The sequence below is a fragment of the Zootoca vivipara genome, chromosome 3 (assembly GCF_965207765.1).
Source record: "Zootoca vivipara chromosome 3, rZooViv2.hap1.1, whole genome shotgun sequence".
In the NCBI taxonomy this organism is placed as follows: Eukaryota; Metazoa; Chordata; class Lepidosauria; order Squamata; family Lacertidae; genus Zootoca; species Zootoca vivipara.
In genome coordinates, this window is record NC_142586.1 from 58,455,563 (window position 1) to 58,477,126 (window position 21,564).

The window sequence follows — 21,564 nt, forward strand, 5'->3', positions numbered from 1 at the left end:
TGACCAAACTGCGGGAGGCAGTGCAAGACAGGAGTGCCTGGCGTGCTATGGTCCATGGGGTCACGAAGAGTCGGACACGACTAAACGACTAAACAACAACAACAATGAGAGATTTAATTCCTCTCATCTCAGAATGGTCCGGTTTAATCAATGTGGAATTTCCTGTACATAATAATGCCGCAAGAGTAAGCCACTTTGAGGCACAGCATTTCCCATATTTGCTGCAACTTGTGGCCTGAGGTTGATAAAATTAGACTCACTGGTAGTGAAATAGATCAGATTGCGCAGCCCTAGTGCTGAGCACAGTTTAGGTATATTAGATTAGATTAGATTTCTTTATTGTCATTGTGTAATTACAATAAAATTAGATGCTATCCCATAAAAACAAAAACAAGAAACAAAACAAAACAAAACAAAACAAAAAACATATTTTCAGCCACACATTCACTGTAAAGGAGTATGAGGTGAGACAGGTATTGAGGATGGTGAATCAGAGGAAGGGTGCTGGACCTGATGGTATCACAGGAAGGGTGTTGAGGGGCTGTGCAGATCAATTGCATGATTGTATACCGTATGCCATGGTCAACTCAGATTTGACACTTAAGTTACATTACTTCACCCAAGGTGAGTCACAGAACAACACTTCATTTATCTACTAATTGCAACATCTGCAATGTGATGCTGTTAGATAGTCATGGTCATTCTCCTGTAACACAAGATGAAATTTTCTAGCACCATACATACCAAAGCTATTGAGTAAATTCCTCAAAGCAAAGTTGCCAAACTACCAGGGCTAACTGGAGTCAGTTCCTTGTAGGCCCATCACAATGGTGTGCTCTAGCAGGGTCAACTGTGTTACAATTTGGCCAGGGGGAGGAAAGTATTTTTCTGACAATTTTCTGTAAATTTTCCTCACTTTTAAATTTTATTCCCAGTTTAAAGTACTCTAATAACAGTGTGTGTGTGTGTATTTACACAGAACCGCAAAGATATTTTTGCATTTCTGTTTTCAAGTCAAACTATAGTCTCTGAGAGTCAAATAGAGCATTTGTCACTATACATATCTTGATTGACATGTTTCTATTCCCTATAAATTTTACATAATTCAGCCTTCTAGTAATTTGTTTCTGCTTTCATTTTTATAGACAAAAGCCCCCAAATATGTGAATTACTGTTTACTAGAGACCCAGAACCTGAGGAGAATTCAAGTTTGACTTGTGCACACCATATAGTATTTTACGTTTCTCTGCTTCTACTTTTTAGTACTTCTTAAAACCAATTATTTCTGAGAAATATTATTCTACTAAAAAGCCTCTGCTGTCAAAGTACATGCCTAATTTGCAGCATTTGGGTGCTTGTTACACACAATTCTTTGTTGTTGTTGTTTAGTCATGTCTGACTCTTTGTGACTCCATGGGCCAGAGCACGCCTGGCGTCCCCTTCTCCTTTTGCCCTCCATCTTCCCCAACATCAGGGTCTTTTCCAGGGAGTCTTCCCTTCTCATGAGGTGGCCAAAGTATTGTAGCCTCAGCTTCATTACCTGTCCTTCCAGTGAGCACTCAGGACTGATTTCCTTAAGAATGGATAGGTTTGATCTTCTTGCAGTCCATGGGACTCTCAAGAGCAGGCCCGGCTCGCCCATTGACTCTAGTGGCGCAATGCACCACGGCGCCTGGGCGACCAGGGGGCGCTGAGGGGCGCCCCAGCAAGTGGGGGAGCTTCGCGGCGGCCTCCCTTTTCCCTCCACCAGCCGCACCGCGAGAGCAGGGAGGGAAGCAAGCGGAACAGGGGCACTAGGACCCTGTTCCGCTCTGCAGCGCCAGGGTCATCCCTCACCCCGGTTCTGCATTTCATTGGTAGAGGTGATGCCACATGGCAGCACCTCTACCAATGAAACACAGCGCCCTGTTGGCGGGAAGGAACCCGGCATGGCCCGGCCTCCCCAGGCACCCCACTCCACTGGGAGAAGGGAGGAAGGCCGCGCGGAGCAGCGGCGCCCCCTCCCCCACTCAATCTGGCGGCATCGGATAGGCAGGCGGCGTCCGGCACAGCACGGCCCTGCTGTGAGGTGCGGGGGCCACTGTGAGGCTCCCGTCGCCCGGCACGCCGGGTAAGAGTTTTCCTCTTTTTTTAAGAGGGGGGGGCGCCCGAGGGATCCCTGCACCAGGGCGCCCGATGACCTTAAGACGGCCCTGCTCAAGAGTCTCCTCCAGCACCATAATTCAAACACATCACTTCTTCAACGATCAGCCTTCTTTATGGTCCAGCTCTCACTTCCATACATCACTACTTAAATAACTTGTTATACAGTGCACTGAACTTTATAGTTCCATGCTAGTTACTCCTGCTTAAGTGTATATAGGATTGCAGTCTTAGTCTTGCAGATATACTTGCATTTAATTATGTATCCCCACTAAGTGAGCCCCTAAACACTCAGTCATCTGATAAAAGTGTTCTAAATTATCAATCATAAACAAATACACCAGAGTAATATCAATGAAACCTTGCAAAAACTTCCAGTTTGGGATGTGCTAGTCCTCTGATTACAAGCACTTATGCTAAGGGTATTTGTTTACCTGTGCTAAGGCTTCCATCAAGTTTCTCACCACCTTATCTTGGTCCTCTGTTAGGATTCTATGAAGGGTGGCTCGCCGTTCACTATCCTTTTTGAGCATGAAGATACCAGAATCCTTCTCTTCAGGTGAAGGAGGTGCACTGTGGTCCTCAAAATTCTCATCTGGGATGCTGCGGGTATATAAATTAGAAACTGCTATTAAAACCACCAAATTTATTTGCAAAAGTCACTTTCTTTCCATGAAGCAATATGGAAGTTTTACCTTAGAAAAAGGGACCTTAGCCCCTTTACATCCTTTTCTCCACAAGATTTGGCTCTCATTTTAAAAGAGAACGGGTCAAGCTTTAATTCTGTGTCAGGTGAAACAGAGCCATATTCGCTGCTACTACTTGTATCTTCTACAACAACAGGAACAGGCAAAGATATGCTTCGAAGATATTCTGCTTATGGAAGTGAAGAAACTCAGAAAATTAGTGTAATCAAGCCTTCTGGACACAGTAAATTATAATAAACATTATCAATGATCCATCTCATCTAGCATGCAAAGCACATGTAACCTGTGGGGCCTATGGGAATTGATGTGATGCTCACACCCAAGATAACATCCAGATACACTGAACTGGACCACAAGGAAATGTGGTTTTGGTGGGGAGAGAGGGTTCATTATACCATATGAAAATCCCCTCCCACACTTATAAGTCTGGGACAAGTCCCACCGTATGAGCAGATGTCATATTTGGATCTTTCTTTCTCATTTGAACTTGTAAATGTAGTAGCTAATGACTAAATAAAACACTGAAGTTCAAATATTTCATTAAGTGTAAGAAAAGGAAGGTCTAAATATTAATCTTACCATTTGATCCAACTGAGAGTGCTGTGAGAAAAAAGAAAAGGAAAATTAATTGAAACCATCCAGAATTCACTTATGAAGCAGAACTAGCAACAGGTAATTTGACCAAATTACCGGTGTGTGTGTGTGTGTGTGTGTGTGTGTGTGTGTGTGTTAAAACAGAGGGGTTTTTGTGTTTAAAGGATTATTTTAAGACACACATTACTCAATATAAAGGCCACAATCTAGCTAGTTATCCATGACTCGTTTTCACTGAAAAAAGAATTTAACAAGCCTGTTATTACTCTCTGAAGTAAGTCTCACTGCTTTCAAGGGGAAGTTAAATATTAACAAATAGTATCATCAACATTTAAAAGCACTTATCAGATGCAAACTGGTTGGTTAAAGTTACAGGTAGGTAGCCGTGTTGGTCTGGGTCGAAGTAAAATAAAAAAATTCCTTCAGTAGCACCTTAAAGACCAACTAAGTTTTTATTTTGGTATGAGCTTTCGTGTGCATGCACACTTCTTCAGATACATTTAAGTATGCTAGTGATTCTGTGTTGAGCTTCTCAAAGAAGCTGTCAATGTTGGCTAAATTAAACAGAATTGCTAAGCTCTTTGAGCTAGGCATAAACGGGTTACCTGTTAACTTTGACTGAGACTTCCTTTTTTTGCTTGTAACCTTTAAAAACTCATCTACAAGAAGCTCCTTAGCACAGGCTCTCTTGTCTGGATCTGGTTCAAAGCAGCACAATAGGAAGGCTTTTGCCTCTGCTGACATGGATTCAGGAATTTCAGGGTGTATTTTGAACATTCCAACCTGACAAATACAGAAAAGGAAAGACAATAAAGATCTTCCATCACAGAGAGGAGTTTTCTTAAAATAAAGCATTACATAAAGTGATTAGTATTTCCATTTGAAACTGGTTTTCATTCCCAGGGAGGCATTCATTGCAATTTGAACAACTTTTAAATATTCTATCTTTAGCGTATTTTCCTTTTAAACTGAATCAATACTGCAAAACATATTATTCCTCACAGACACACACAGACAAGTGTTTCATCTTATGGCTCGTCTCCAGATCAGCATCTCTTTTACAAAAACCTAAGACATCTATAGGATCTAACCTTAAACATTGCTGCCTGCGGCTCTCCAAGTTCGTAAAATGGAGGTTTCCCTGTGGCCATTTCAATAATTGTGCAGCCTAGGGACCAGATATCTGCAGCCTTTCCATAACCTCTTGGTCCTTTATCAATGATCTCTGGTGCCATATACTGAAGAGTACCTGTTAAAAATAAGCAGGCAAGCAAAAATTCACTTAGGCAGGAATTTATTTAATCGAAAGCGAAAACTGGAAGAAAAGCACAGTCAAATATTAAATTCCCATGCTTTCACATGGTGTTTTGCGCTTTATGGAGCGTGCAAATCATTTTAGCTGTGTTGGCCCAATGTAATAGACTTTGTGTCCATGTTCTGTTCTCACCCTTCCCTTCATGTGCGAATTTTGGCTGCTTCTAATGTGATTCATTACATCAGAGTTTCCCCAATTACACCCGAACTGGGAAACTCTGGTTTAATTCCCATTTATAATCCAGAATAAACCTCAGAAGTGTTTGATTACGATGCACAAGTGAAAGGGGGAAAGGAGAATCATGGGCTCAGTGCTTGTTCTCAGTCTAATAAATCATAGTTTATTAGACCAATTTAAAGCAGACCATTATCTCAGCAATTCTTAAAACATAGGTTTTAAAAAAGGGAATTGTGAGGGGAGACCAAGAGATTTTATTTATTTATAAATATATCTAGACTTTCTCTGCAAGTCAGGGATACAGTGGGCTGCAGCAGTAGCTTACCTAAGGCCACACCGCTTTTAGGCAAGTTCTGTTTACATAAAAGTAAGACTATAATACTGAATTTAATATCACAATCACCACCAATAGCAAGTGAAATTAAAAATGAAGAGAATGGTAATCAAAATACATTCTGAACATGATTCAGGTCTGCATGTGTGAAGCACAGTCAGATAATCTGAGTATCATTCATTAGCTGTTTAGCAAGAAAGGGAAAATGAGGCAGGGAAGTAAATCTACAAAGAAACATACTATCCCAAACAACTGATCGATGCTGATACCAAAGTATCTATGGATGCATGCTGTATTGGCTGCTAGACTGAGGAATAGAACACAATTCCTCACTCATCTAAGCAGACGTATTGCCTCCAGCTATATCAGAATGTTTCCTTATAATATGGAAGGTCAGGAAACTGCAGCAGTCTGGGTTTCGCTTGATTCAGGGACCAGGAATGTTGCTGATAACAGTGAAGGAAACTGCTATGTGCGTTGCGCAGGCAGATTATTAATACTTATCTGGTGACCACAACTTGGTCAATGAATAAAGCCACACTCCTGAAAACATTTCCCAATGACTTCAGTGAAACTTTGTAAGTCAGTGTGCTTAGGATCTCAACCTGTATCAGAGTTTTCAAAAATGTACACGACTAACGCTGTAATCCTGTACCCACCTTCCTGGGAGCAAGTGCCGTATCAAATTTATGCTCCAGAATATTCTCCTTTTACTCTTAAATTAGGTGACTCTGCAATATATTTTAGAAACATACCTGTGAATGTTTCAGTGCATGGATTTATGCCAGCGAGCCTCTTTGATGTCCCAAAATCTGAAATCTTTAGCACTCCACTGTATGTGTTGATAAGTACATTATCACCCTGGAGGGGAGAACATTTGGGATTGTTATTTTTATTTTATCTTATGGCTGATCTTGAAAAAGGGTTTGCAGCTAAAATTAATGTTGAAATGGTTTGTAATAAAAGAGGAATTGTGGAAGCTGCTATTAGTCACTTCATTTCTAGTTCAATGAAACTTCATTCCTGAATGGAAAAATTACCTAGATACATTATGGAATGCATGTAATAAAAACAAGAGAATTCAAATTATTCCAAACATATTATGAACAATTGGCTATTTTGATATTTATTATGAGATTCTGGAGTTCTAGATTTCTCTAGGTTTATTACATAAAGTAACATTTGGACCCTTTTATGCTTTCTACAGAAATTAGATTTTTTTAATGAAATTAGTTTTTGGAGGCTTTTAAATTTGTTTTTATTGATTAGTTTATACAGTGCTTTTTTCTTTTTTTAAAAAAACCCCAAACACACATTTAAGGGTACTCTCATTTTACTACTCATATTGAAATACTGCCCCTCAATGAGGCCAAACTTAGATTCACAAAATGTTTAGGGTTATGCATACCCCTGCGTCCCCCCAGAAAAAAAGCACTGAGTTTATATAAAATTTCCCAATCTATTTTTCTTGTTTTGTTTTGCATTTTTAAATATCATAATGCCCTATTTTTAAAGGCGCTCTACATTAGACAAGACAGAAATGAAACCTAGAATTGAGTAGAAGTACCCCAATCTGCTATGGTTGTGTGTTTGCTGCAAAACAAATAAGTCCATGCACATCTATATATTCCTGCCAGTAATAGGGGATTTTCTGTGTCATATAACTACTTATGCAATGCTGCCTGGCAGTTGATAGCTGGCTCTGTTGCAACAGCAGTGATCCGTCTTATAACACAGGGTATATACACTGTGCTAGGGAAAAGAACTCCATATGATTTTATGCAGGCAACATTTTTGAAGAACATGAGTAAAATGGACAGTGCCATATGCACAGCCACAAAGTGAACTCATAGCTGAAAAAGAGATTTGAACTCTGTCCAAGAATCCCAACAGGTCTATCCCACTGGATCATAGTAATCTATCCAACTGGATCATTAGCAGCATCTAAGGAAACCGGTGTGGCTGCATAAGGAGCTTACAGATGAGCTTACAGATGAGCTTAAGCTGAGCATGTATAAGAAATGGAAGAAAGGGAAAAGCACAAAGGAGGAGAATACATGAGTAGCCAACAGTTGCAGGGGGGAAGTCATGCTGGCTAAAGCGCAGAATGAGCCCAGATTTGCAAGAGAGGTTAAAAATAATTTTTAAAAGGTTTCTTTGGCTATGTCCAAAGTAAGAGGATGAACAAGCAAGTGGTAGGTCCTCTGCATGGGGAACACGGAGAAATGCTATTGGGTGACTGAGAAAAGACAGAACTACTATTAATGCACTTTTAATGTAAACGTGATGTGATACTTGAGTATATTCTTACATATGGTATCCAGATTTACTCTACCAGAACAGACAAATGGTCCTGTCTGCAATGTCTTAAGAGATTGTGGTTACAGGTAGGTAGCCGTGTTGGTCTGGATCGAAGTAAAATAAAAAAATTCCTTCAGTAGCACCTTAAAGACCAACTAAGTTTTTATTTTGGTATGAGCTTTCGTGTGCATGCACACTTCTTCAGATACAGTGAAATGGAAGGGGAAACTTCCATTTCACTGTATCTGAAGAAGTGTGCATGCACACGAAAGCTCATACCAAAATAAAAACTTAGTTGGTCTTTAAGGTGCTACTGAAGGAATTAAGAGATTGTGTTGGTTTATATTCAACAGATACGATGTTTGATGCAGCAGCAAAAAACAAAACAAAAAAGCTGTTGCTATTCCATGCTGCATCAACAGAAGTATAGTGTGCAGATCAAGGGAAGCCATAGTACTGCTCTAATCTGCCTTGGTCAGACCACACCCGGAATACTGTGTCCCATTCTGGGCACCACAAATTAAGAAGGATGTTGACAAGCTGGAATGTGTGCAAAGGAGGGCAACCAAGATGATCAAGGGTCTGGAAACTAAGGAATGCTTGAAGGAGCTAGGTATGTTTAGCCTGGAAAAGAGGAGATATGATAGCTATCTTCAAATAACTTAAGGGCTGTCAGATGGAGGAGGGAGCATGCTTGTTTTCTCCAATTAATGAGGGTACGATTTGAGGCAATAGCTTCAAGTTGCAAGAAAAAAGATTCTGATTAACATTAGGAAAGACTTTCTGACAGTAAGAGCTGATCAGCAGTGTAAGAGATTGCCACAAAAGGTGGTGGACTCTCCTTCCTTGGAGGTTTTTAAACAGAGGTTGGATGGCCATCTGTCATGGATGCTTTAGTTGAGATACCTACACTGCAGGGGGTTGGACTAGATGACCCTTGGGTCCCTTCCAACTCTAAGATTCTATTATTCATCAGCTTAAGACTCTGAGAACTGAATCAAGTTCCTCTCCATTCCATTGCATTTTGCTTCAGAGGGCGGTTAAGGAGAACTTCATGTACATTACATAAATCTAATGTTTTTGTGTATAGAGATCTACCTTTATGTCTCGATGCACTATTTGATTATCATGGAGATATTTCAATCCTTCAAGAATCTGTTTGGTATAAAAACCAATGGTCTGTTCGTTATCCTTTAATGGTCCCCATTTCGATCTCAGAAGAGCAGAAAGGCTGCCTGTAATATGGAAAAAAAAACATCAATGAAGGCAATTTTCAAATCAGGAAGATCGCCATTGTCATGAGCCCTGTGGAGATGTTCTGGCCAGGTTGGATGGAAGGGGAGCAGGATTTGGACAAGAGTATGGAACTGATCCTGGGGAAGGGCCCAGTGGCCTGGGAGGGGCTGATCTGGTCTCTGCCTAAGCATCTGGATAGGCTTGTCAATTAATCAATATCCCTTTTTATTATATAATAGAAAAAGAGAATGAATTGCTTATTGCAATTCAAATGCCTGTGCTATTTTTAGGTCATCTGATATATGCAAGTTGGCACGAAAGCAAATCCCAACATAATGGAATTGGTAAAGTTCTGTTAATCCAGCCAGGCACACTACTTCTAGATAACTGAAGTATAAAATGTCAACGTCCTAGACACATAGTGAGGAATTTCACATTGCACCAAGGCAGGGGTGAGCAAACCTTTTCAGCAGGGGGCAGGTCCACAGTCCCTCAGACCTTTTTGGGGGGTGGAATTGAACGAATTTCAGTGCCCCACAAATAACACAGAGATGCATTTTAAATAAAAGCACACATTCTACTCATGTAAAAACACCAGGTAGGCCCTACAAACACCCCAGAGATGCATTTTAAATAAAAGGACACATTCTACTCATGTAAAAACACGCTGATTCCCAGACCATCCGCGGGCCAGATTTAGAAGGTGATTGGGCCGGATCTGGTCCCCGGGCCTTAGTTTGCCTACCCATGCACTAAGGCGACTGCTAAACATTTTGGCTTGCCAGACAGAACAATTCCCCTTTCCCATTCCTGCTGCTCTGGGGGCTCTCCTGACACACCCACACACCCACACACCCGCCACTTAATCCAATTTCAGGTAGTATGGGAAGGAGAAGAGGGCAGGAAGCTCCATTGGGCAAGTGGAAGTCATTGTGCAGGGCTGCCACTGACGGGACACATTAGCTGAATTGTGCCCCAAGATTTGTATACAGTGCAATCCTAGTGATGTCTTCTCAGAAGTAAGCCCCACAGAGTTCTCAAGGGCTTATTCTTAGGTTAGGCCTATGGTCTGAGGAACAGTTGCCTATTAGATGGGTGTCATCCGTAAACACTTCAATGCCTGAGCTATTATGAAGGGTCCTGCTTTCTCCTGCTCAGTGAAAATGTGAGCGGAGTTGTGAGTACAACAATCTCTGCATCAGAACAGTGTGTGTGTGTGTGTGTGTGTGTGTGTGTGTGTGTGTGTGTGTGTATTCATTAACCAAAAGCTTCTTACCTCCTGGTACTTGTTCCATGAATATCTTAATGAATCCATTTTCACTAAACGAGCCAAGATACTGGACAATGTTCTTATGTTTGAGGTGCTTATGCAAAGCTATTTCTTCATGCAAAGGCTGGGAATACCTGAAAGAAAGTTCAGAGTGCCTCAACCAGCTTATTTCACTGTGTGGAGTTCCATACCCTACCATGCTATGATACAAATTCAAAAGCAACCCGAAACAGCAATTCTGCCAGTAAATACTTTAAGGTAAAATGGCACAGGAAATTGCCCAGGCAACATTTATCAAAAAGGAAATAGGTCTAAATGATAATGGAGAACAAACAAGCAGGCAGAAAGCTTGAAGGCTAAATAAATGAACCATCCCAACAGCACAGAAAAATAAAACTCAAGCTTATCTCTTTGGTTGAATAATCCAACATAAATGAAAAGCTTTTAAAGTGGGAGGTTTATAGGAAATGTCAACCATGGATGTTTGCCTAAAGTGCAATAACATTTTTCCCCCTTCTTCACTGAGAGATCTGCAGTTTTCAGCCAGTATCCACTCGCATGTGCTATTTGGCTGGCTTTTTCCAGTGATTTTCTGTGTTTCTTCTGGAAAACTAAGGTATGGAGCCTGTTTTAATGGCATGCCAGCAGCCAGCTTTTGCAACCCCACCCCTGCTCATATGACTAGTTAGCTTGTGTTCACGGTGTATTAGTCATTCCATTGTTATACTGTTCATGTGAGTAGACCACACAATCTACTAGGATTTTCTTTGGCGGCGGCAGTGGTGGTAAATCAGCAGTGTAATCAGGACTGAGTCTCTGATTTGAGGTGTTAGGGTTGAATTTTTTTACAAATCCATACATTTGAATCCTTCTGCAGTATCATGTTCCTGACCATGTGCTGAAAGTTACCAGACACGAAATCTTGAGGCACAAGACTACTCCAATTTCAGGGATCAAGTGAGCCATTTCAATAGTCTTGACATCAAGTAAGGGGAAGGGAAGGGCCCACCTTTCCCATGGCACTTCACATACTCCCATGTGAAGTCTATGGCAGCAATCAGGAGCATAGAAAGCCGTCATATGTGAGTGCTTTTGAGAACCTTTGTGTTGTGGCCCTCCCTGTGTTCTCTGATAAGGACAACAAGTGAGAGGAAGACGTTGTAGATCAGAGCCCTCCTGCTCAGGTCCCTGATTCTGAGATGAGCCCCTCCACTGAAACTCTCCCTCTGAAAGTCTTCCAGGTCCCCTCCTTCCTTGGCTTAGGATGAGGAGGTTGAGCTTTCCAGTGTCAGGGAAGCCACTTCTCTGCCAGGAGAGGTGAGGAGCTCCATGTCACAGAGTGAGTTATCAGAGGAGCAGGAAAACCAGGCGTGGTCTTCAAAGAAACAGAGGAGCATCCAGTCGGGATCACCCTCCCTCACCCCCAAATAAGGAGCACCTGGCTTCAGGCCAGGAGTTCTCAGCAGGCCAAGCATTCTCACAAGTAACTAGACTTCCCTTGTCTCTGTTTAAAAGAATGGCAGATAGTTGGGACCAGTTGTTTGAACTTCACATTCCTGTGCAGTCTGAAGTTGCAGCTCCTCATGCTGGAATCCTGACCTCTGGCCTCATCCTTTAACTGTGTTTAGGGAACCTTGAAAGAAGCTTCTCTCCTAAATGGTTTGATCTTGGCTGCATCCTTGTCACCTAAGGGCATTTGGACTAATTCCTGCTCTTCTCCTGTTGCTAAATTTGCACTGTCTGTCTGCTAGAATGAAGCTTGGCTTCTTTACTAACAAGCAAGTGCAGCTGTCATTGTTCTTGGGCAGGAGGCGGAACACTGAGAGCCTGGAAATAAAAATATTATGCAAAAATGACTATATCCTGCACACCTAAAGAAGCCTATGAATCACTTTGATTAAGCTTTTTATGGCTTACATCTAACACATCGTGCAATTGTTTAAACTTTGGAGAACTAAGAACACAGAGCACAGGAAAACCTATGGAATGCCGACCGTTACTTTACCTGCTATCTCTTTCCGGGATTTCTTTAATGGCAATTCTCACTTGATTGCTCAGATCTCGTCCTGCATAAACTACACCGTAAGTGCCTTTACCCAGAATAACTTGATCACCATTTTCATCATATTCATAATCATACTACAACAGAAAGTACAACAAAAGGAAAAGATCGGTGATTCTGGTATTTATTCCATTTAAGTACTGTCTTGTGCTTAGAAATAACAGGGGGAAGTCGTGCCTTACCTGAATTAAATTGCAGTTGTCAGCTTGGAATAAACATTTCTAAGAAGTATCTTAGAAGTTCCAAGTCTTCAAAACATAGCGTAACCTCTTATTTGTTTCTAAATTTACATCCTGCATTTCACTGGCCAACTGATATTCCCAAAGCTGCAATTCAGTATGATAACACTACTTTGCATTGGATTTTACAGCTACCATAGAGAAATCAAGAACATGACTGAAGCCAGTGATTGTAGGACATGCTTAGGAGCGCAAGATTGAAGCAAGTTTGAGATAAACTGCCTTAACAACTATTACTGGAACAATCCAGAAGTTGTTAATTTGACACTGAATTTTTTCAATATGAAAGAGGTGAGGATTTGGCTTGCTTTTTATCCACAGCAGTTAAGGCTCATCTAGCTAATTATCCAGTTAAGAAAAGGTAACCCAGCAGAGCAAAATTCTGAAAAAGTGTGAGAAGTAGCATGAATGCAAGACTGCCCTTACCTCCAGAGAGTCTCCGTCACATTCACCTTCCTCTGTGTTCTTTCCTATTTCTTCAGTGATGCTATTAACCATTTCAAAAAATCTGCCAAAAATCCATATGAAAGAAATATAGTATTTCAGCAAAATGAATCCTAGTGGTTGCCTCTTTTTTTTAGCTGTTTATGACTGTTTCGCTGTGTTCATAATAGTTTTCACCCTCCGTTTTAAGAACATAATAACGTAAGAGAAGTCTTCTGGATCAGCATACTGTTCTTAAAGTGGCTGGGCAGTTGCCAGTGGGAAACCGGCAAGCAGGATCCAAGCACAAGAGTACTCTCCCCTCCTGTGGTCTCCAGCAACTGGTATTCAGAAACATTGCATAGCCACTGTGGCTGGTAGCCATTCATAGCTTTCTCCTCCATGAATTTGTCTAATCCTCTTTTAAAGTCATTATCCTTCTCCACTCAACAGCATCACTACTGAGATACAACAGGTGCCCATTACTGTGTCCTTTTTGGAAACACAGGAATACCTGGGGAAAGGTCTCTTCCCTAGGTGATTATTTTGCATTGTTTTAAAACCTATCTTTAGCTGTCATTTTTGTGGTGTTTTTAAAGCTCTTGTAGTAGATTTTCTGTAAAGTGTCTCAAGACTCATGTGAAAAGTTTTTCATAAATTGATAAAATACATGCATGTGTGTATAAATGCGTACTCTAATAATATTGTGCTCCTGAGTACAAGCCATGATTTCTAATTATATCACAGCTGGACAACAGGAATTAACAAAATTTACCACATCCATTTTTGCCCTCTTCTGTTTGCCTTCCAGATTAATTTTTAAAATGGCAGTTGCACAATTTGCCACAGTTTTAGCTTGCATCTTATTTTCTTTACATTTCTACTATTGTAATCTTGATGTGAATGTATGATTGCAGCAAGATAATTACTATTACAATTGTTGTTGTTACAATTGCAAAGAAAAATTTGATGGATGATGATGATTAGGCACAATGTAAACTGAAAAATGTGACCAACTATTCATCTGAATACAAACTGGAAATCAAAACCAGAAGAATGTCATGTTTCCCAACACAATGGAGGAATCCTGTAAGCAAGACCAGGTAACTTGGAACTTCAAAATCCAAGGACAGATTTGGATAGGTAGAACTTTGTAAGCAACCCTTCTAAATATCACTCCATGCTCATCATTCTGTGTTCACCTGAGGCTTGCAAATGCTAACCAGTTCATCATCAGCCGTTACTTCTTTTTAGAATACTGAATATTATTTTTCCTTCAAACATTTCAATTCCTGTCAAAGAGCCATTCAATGTATTATGTAGAATGAAGTATGATACAGCTGGCAGAATTCTAGACTGTACCAAAAATTGCAGGCATATGGGTGTATCATTTTTTGAACGCTGCTTCATGTAAAATTAAGCCTGCCTGCATGTAGTTAACTAACAAAGGTATGGCATAGGCTAGCCCCCCTCCAGTGTGCTTGTTCACACATCCTGGGTTTTCTTTTAGAAAACATAAGACCAAAAGGAGACCTTGTACCTGAAGTGGTAGACTCCAGAATTCTAGTAACACTTATACCACTGCAGCATGCTTGGAGAGAAAAGGAATGTGTTCATATTCCCAGTAAAATCACTTCATCTCAATTTTATATGTGGGTCTCAATTTATTTTGATAAACATTGTGCTGGCTCTAGTATAAACGTGTCTCATGCACACACGTCTCATGCTCAGGCGGAATGTAATTGGTCAAAGATGATCCTGTCAGCTGAGGCCAAATTCCTAAACAACAGCAGCTCACAGGATCACCATCACACAAACCATATAGATAATTGGCCAAAACATACTTTTTGCAATGGTGTTCCGTACAGAAATAAATTTGGAAGTCATCCGAATTGTGCAGCACATACAAGAAACAGCATCGTTCTTCAAATTTTGAAATGCTGGAAGAGAAGCAAAGATAGCACGGGTTAATGGTTTTGTGACTCTCTGCTTCAGGCAGCTTTTGCATTTCAAAAAGAAAAATTATGTTCTTTATGCTTGCAAGAGAAAGGATAGAAGCATACTTTCTCCAGTTAGTTCCTTTTAAGTGGAAGTTGCTCCAGGGAAATTTGTGGCTGTTATACAATTGAAAAATGGGTCAGGATTTCATGGAGGAAGTGGGATAATAAATACTGCATAATGAAAATTAATGTTCTATATTGTGTTTCATGTATAATAGATGGATTTAGATTATTGTACTTTTGCTTTATTAAAATATAAAGAGCGACATTAACTGAAAAAGCTTCAAATAACTGAAAAGATTTGGACCTCAATGATTCAACAAAACTAACTGTTGCAGAAAAGCAGCCCTGAGTGTTTTCTAGAGACAAAGCTTTCCAGTCAGCGCTGAGCACACACAAAACATCAGCTTAACAATTACTTTTGCAACAGGAACATTCTGGGACGGCTATTCCCTGTAACAAACAATTTGAGGAGTAGGCTAACTTATTTATCTTACCAGAAATAAACACATGAGGAAAATACCTCTTTCTGACATGTGCTGCATAAGCTAATGTAGAAGTCTAGCAGAGTAAAAGCCCATCAACAGAATATAAGTGTAATCCATTTGCATTTTATATCTTTCTGTTGAGACAATGCCTATTTTGTACTTCTGTTGCAGGATCCTTGCCTGTTTGCTCATCTGTGTTTGAGCCAAGAGCTTCTATTCAGAATAAAGGCCAGGCACCGTGTATTTCCTACCAGATTCTATTTCTTTATTTATAATGAAACGGAAAGAGCCATCAGGGGGCACCCTAGCACAAACATATAAGTCATTTTGTTGTTCTTGAAGTAGTAAAAGCACTACCACTCAAAAACTGCTGTCACATTGTTATTCTATGAAACACACAGAAACAGAGGAAGTTATCTATACCAAGTGAGACTGCCTCTCCATCTGGCTCAGCAATGTAAACACTGACTGACAGCAGCTCTCCATGATTTCAAGCAAGATACACATTTCCAAACCTACCTGGAGATGCCAGGGACTGAATATGGGACCTTCTGAGCTACAGCCCCTTCACATATTTGGAAAGGAGTAGAGTGAATGGTAAAAAGTGCTATGCTCCCTAAACCTCCTAGGGAGATGTGAGCATAGCTGACTCCAAAGGATACAAATAATAATAATAATAATAATTTATCATTTGTACCCCGCCCATCTGGCTAGGTTTCCCCAGCTACTCTGGGTGGCTTCCAACAAAGATGTAAAACTTTTCTCCCCCCTCTGTACCTCATATTCAATGACTCCTTGTCCAGAATATGTTAGTCACACTTAAGTTCCATCAAAATTAATTGCACTTAATTTAGCGACATGGTTAGCTTGCCTGATTGATTTAAATATAACTATCTCTCTGGATTGAAATGTTTTTCTACCTCTGAGTTTTGGAATTTCTTTTAACCAGTTATTTTCTAAGTTAATTAACAATGAGAATCATTCTCCCCACCACCACCAAGAGCTGGGGGTGGTGTTTTTTTTATTAAGAATTTAACTAAAAGTTAAATCTCAAATAAAGTGAATGAGGAAAATGAGACACTGCATATCCAAGATACTAGGGTCTAATCATCTCCATGGTCAAAACTCACCCATTACAAAAAACCATTGCATTATTTTAATCCAGCAGTTGATGTAAAGATGCTAATCTTTATTTCAAGAACAGGACTTACAATGTTGTCTAGAACTGGCAATATTGAAGATCTGCAATGAGGAGATGTTTTGTGATGTGCCTCTTTTCCTTTCAGTATGGATCTTGGTGGCTCCCTTCTCATTGAACTGCCGTTCCCTACATGGTTAGCCAGTGTCAGGAGACTTTAGAGAAATTTATAAATCTTCCATTTCGGTGCTATGGAAGGGCACCACGCCATGCCTTCTGCAAGTGCCCTTGGAAGACCACCACTACAGTGCAGACCTATCAAACCGCTGCAGTCAGCAATATTTACTCTTTCTTGTATTTCAAGTTTAACAACAACTCATCAAACCTGTCTACAGGAACCTCCTGTGCAGACAAGCCCTACATAAAACCCAAGCTACTAATGAAGGGGAAAAACTGAAGAAAAACCACTCAAAACACGACAGAATTATATACACTTGTTCAGCACTCAGTGTTATACTTGCAATTGGCCTAGGTTTTTTTTAATGACACCATTCATTCTGAAGGAACAAATTCTAGTAACCATGGATTATACAAGATGATTTCAACACTCCTTTTAAAGAAGATGTCTTTTCAGAGCCATTATATGTCAGCAGAACCAAGTTTAGACTGCACTACTTTAGGCTGCATGTAGAGCTTATGTGTTTGAATGCTCCCTCGCAGAGGAAACACCCTTCTTGAACAATGAAAGCTAGAAGGGCAGGAATAATCTTCACTATAGTCATCTCCCTGATATGCTCTTTCACTTGCATTTAATATTCTAATTTTCTGAGATTGTGAATTTGGGGTTTTCTTCAGCTGTACGCCATAATCATCACAATTACAACAAATAAAGGCTTGACATATCTCACTTTGCATGTCATGAGTCTATCTCCTATATTGGCTTCACCTTTTAAGTTGCATTACTGAAATAAATGAACTTTTTGACAATATTCTAATTTTTCGAGTTTCACCTGTATCTATGTATGTATGTACAGTGGTACCTCGGGTTACGAACACGATCCGTTCCGGGATAACCCGAAATGGTCGTAACCCGAAGCGCCATTTTGCGCATGCGCGGAGTTCATAACCTGAGGTGTTCGTAACCCGAGGTACGACTGTATTTGACTTGTTAGTCACTAGCTACACAAAGATATCCAAGCAAGTTAAAACATATTTAAAACATAAACATGTATCTGTTACAATATTGATACATTCACACACAAAAAGATGCAATTCACAAAATAGGTGTAAATCTACAAGGTCCTACATTTGAGCTAACCCAATATTGATATGTGCTAGGGTCTTGTGGTTAAAGTCAGTCATTCAAGACAGGAATTCAAAAACTGCTTAATGCACATTTTGAGGATTTCCCCCACAGTTCTGACCCCCATTTTTAAAGAGTATGTTTATGTTTAGCCTTTTAAATATGTTTGTGAGAGGGAATTATTGGTTTTGTTGTTGTTGCTGCTGCTGCTGCTGCTGCTGCTGTTGTGTATTTTGTGTTCTCGTTTTCTATTCTTCTGCCGTAAACCACCCTGAGATCTTCAGATGGATGGCATTAAAATTAATTAATTAAATAACGGCTACAGAGGAAATGCCATAGGTATCACAAATAAATAAATAACCTTACCTTACTCCTCTTATAGAGTCAGCACTGAAGTTCCATTCATGAATGCCTTTCTGTAATGAAGAAGTCAACAAAAATTACCGTTCTTGGGCATATAGCAGTACATACAAATAAATACATACAAATGTGTTAGTTTGTACACGTTTATGATCAAACAATAAAAATTATTCATTTAAAAAAGAAGCAGTGTACAACAGCTTTTAGCATATAACTTACAAAATAATGTTTGCAGGTTATTTCCCCCCACTGTGTTGGCCTGTTTGTAACTGTACACGTCACCTTCATAACAACGTAGAAATAAAAACACAGTACTGTACATGTGCACACACAAACCTGAAAAGATACAAATAATCCTAGTACTGTATGTTTCCTTCACTGAACCTCTGAAACCAAATCTCTTATTTTACCCAGTCTTCACCCTGTACTATGGGAACCAGTGTATCACATCCTTCAAAACAACCCAATAAAATTTCTCTCTCCAAACATGCCTGTTCATGTTAAATTCTTACATCAATTCAGGGCCACTATGATGGAAAAAAACCTATATGTAAATGAAGGGGTTAAGCTATAAGAACATTTCCATTTCTCATTTCTGACTTAAAACAATCTAACACACATACAAAACCACAGCCACAAGCCCAAGACATGCCCAACCCTTCAAAACCCTAGTTTCTCGTAGATTGATGTGCCCTCTTTGTTTATGCTGTTATGTTCTCAGGCTGGTGAATTCCTGGCGATTCTGCCAAATTTTCAATCCATTGGAGTAAACATTTTATGGGGACTGTCTAATTCCGACATCTGTTCTTTGGTTAATAATAAAAAAGGCAATTGGAAAACTGCTTCAGCAGCTAACATGAGAGACCCAAGTGTCCAGGCTAAGGCACTACTGAGAGCAGTAGCAATATCAATTCCAGCTGCTACCTTTTACTGTAGCTAAAGATCAGAGCCAGAAAGTTTCATGCTATCAAAACAATCCGGAGTTATGCAGAGTTTTTTAACATCCAGGATACGTCAACAAGTCCTCTCCACGTCAACTGAATATTCAGAGTGAGACTTCCCAGCCATGATGGAATCCAGGGAATGAATCATGAAGAGTTAGGACGTCAGTGTAATCCAGAGGACAGAGTAACCCTGGACCTTAGGCCTACATTCAGATACCTCTCCAGCCAGGAACATACTTGGACAAATAAGTGCTCCTGAAGTCCTAGTTCCAAATCCACAAAATGGGAATAACAGTAAATTGATGTACGGGGTTGTGGAAAACATGAATTAGATAAGGAACAGAAACAAGATTTTCCACATTATGCACTCAATGGACATTATTACAAATGTGATGTGATGTTTACAGAATCAGCCAGATGTTTAACACTGTTCAACTTGCGGTAACCTGGGCAGCTTGCTAGAAATGATTTTTGCTACATGTAATACAACACAAATAGCGATATAGATGTGTCACATGGTGAAATGAAGCAACCGCTGACCTAGTAGAAACTAAACCGGTGTGCAGTTCAAGTTCTGTATTCTTCTCTGACATGGATTCTTACTTAAGCAATCTAGACTGGCCGAATAAAGTCTAAGCAAATTAAATGAAATAGATATAAACAGCAATATTCTACCAGGTTTTGCCTTCATAAAGCTAACAAAAGCAACCTTCTAGCTTAAAAGGAGTTATTAATTCATTGTTAATGTACATATGATGTAATACTTGAGTATATTCTTAAATATGGTATCCAGATTTACTCCACCAGAACAGACAAATGGTCATGTCTGCAATGTCTTAATAGATTGTATTGGTTTATATTCAACAGATACAATGTTTGATGCAGCAGGGGAGGAAAAACCCTAAAAAAACCTATCACTATTCCATGCTGCATCAACAGAAGTATAGTGTCCAGGTCAAGGGAAGTAATTGTACTACTCTATTCTGCCTTAGTCAGACCAGACCCAGAATACTGTGTCCAATTCTGGGCACCACAAATTAAGAAGGATGTTGACAAGCTGGAATGTGTGCAAAGGAGGGCAACCAAGATGATCAAGGGTCTGGAAACTAAGCCTTATGACGAATGCTTGAAGCAGCTGGGTATGTTTAGCCTGGAAAAGAGGAGAAGGAGGGGAGATATGATAGCTATCTTTAAAAACTTAAGGGCCGTCACATGGAGGTGGGAGCATGCTTGTTTTCTCCAGTTAATGAGGGTAGGATTTGAGGCAATGGCTTCAAGTTGCAAGAAAAAAGATTCTGATTAACATTAGGAAAGACTTTCTGACAGTAAGAGCTGATCAGCAGTGTAAGAGATTGCCACAAAAGGTGGTGGACTCTCCTTCCTTGGAGGTTTTTAAACAGAGGTTGGATGGCCATCTGTCATGGATGCTTTAGTTGAGATACCTACACTGCAGGGGGTTGGACTAGATGACCCTTGGGGCTCCTTCCAACTAAGATTCTATGATTCTTTGATTGATTATGAAAGCTGAGTACACCTACTCAAGAATTTACTGCTCTTAGTTTCAAGATTGCTTCTACCTTTACTCCAGAACTAAATGTGAAAACCTCAAAGAGTGATCACCTCAAGTTTTCCATGTACAGTTGCAATAAAAAAGATGAACAAAATTAAAAAAAACACCTCCAATAAATTGCTACAAAAAGCAGCCAATGCCAGGAAAAATTCTCTGCTACATTCTTCTGTAGTGGAAGCAAAATAGAGAAGAAATAATATCTTATGGGTATGAAGAATTTGAGATGTACTCTGGAAAATAACTTTTCCTGTTTCCAACTTTCTCTCAACCCATTCGATTTACACCTCCAGTTTTCCCTCTATAACTTTTGCTTGCTGCCTCCAGTTCCTACTAACAGCCACGTAGGACCATTTTATACATCACGCAGCAGTGAAGCTGAGCTTGCTACCATTGAAGGCAAAAGCAAGCAGCAGCAACTCCTGGTTCCCTGATACCTATAGGATATATCTGCTTTTAAACACCTGCTTCTCACACATGCATTCTATATGTTTAGATATATTCTGTAAAACCATGATTTGTAAAGTAGCTCTTATAAGTACACCTCAAGGTACCAACCTGGTCTTCCATAATTTTATTTTCTGCATCTCTTTAGGCCGAAGTCACAGCACAATATTCTCCAGAGGTATAAAGGGAGAAGTCTACCTTTTATATCCAGGAGGTTTTTCAACTTCTTGTTTCTTCAGATTCCTGATTACCAATTATGCATTTACATTTCTCAAACAGCCAGTCACTCTATCTACTACAAATGGCAGCCTATACATGGAGCACTTAAGAAACAACCTTATTTTGATGGTGAAGTCTGAAGAGTTGTTTCTCATACTGTACTCTGTGCCTGTACCCTTCAGCTGTTGTTAAAACTCCAGCTCCATCACCCATGACCACCGGCCATGCTGGTTGGTGCTGATCAGACTTTGGGTCCAACAATATCTGGATATATGCATGTGCTCTGCTTGCAAAATAT

The 21,564-nt window shown here is 40.0% G+C and overlaps 1 protein-coding gene across 4 annotated transcripts in view; it reads right to left on the reverse strand.

Annotated features, from left to right (window-relative positions):
• The window catches only part of MAP3K5 (mitogen-activated protein kinase kinase kinase 5), a 105,662-nt gene that overhangs the window by 16,181 nt on the left and 67,917 nt on the right, over positions 1 to 21,564 (reverse strand). For 2 of the 4 annotated variants that reach the window (XR_015949316.1, XM_035108893.3), the window contains exons 12-23: positions 18,096 to 18,145; positions 14,645 to 14,740; positions 12,804 to 12,885; positions 12,082 to 12,215; positions 10,083 to 10,210; positions 8,669 to 8,805; positions 6,025 to 6,130; positions 4,535 to 4,692; positions 4,049 to 4,226; positions 3,429 to 3,449; positions 2,838 to 3,015; positions 2,577 to 2,745 (exon numbers count right to left, since the gene is read on the reverse strand). Coding sequence is in view for 2 of the 4 variants with exons in the window: in XM_035108893.3 (XP_034964784.2) it covers positions 2,577 to 2,745; positions 2,838 to 3,015; positions 3,429 to 3,449; positions 4,049 to 4,226; positions 4,535 to 4,692; positions 6,025 to 6,130; positions 8,669 to 8,805; positions 10,083 to 10,210; positions 12,082 to 12,215; positions 12,804 to 12,885; positions 14,645 to 14,740; positions 18,096 to 18,145 (1,437 nt within the window). In the remaining 2 variants the exon portion in view is untranslated. Of the gene's footprint in view, positions 1 to 2,576; positions 2,746 to 2,837; positions 3,019 to 3,428; positions 3,450 to 4,048; positions 4,227 to 4,534; positions 4,693 to 6,024; positions 6,131 to 8,668; positions 8,806 to 10,082; positions 10,211 to 12,081; positions 12,216 to 12,803; positions 12,886 to 14,644; positions 14,741 to 18,095; positions 18,146 to 21,564 lie in introns of all 4 variants that reach the window. The other 2 variants (XR_004692177.3, XM_035108891.3) reach the window with 1 other exon arrangement.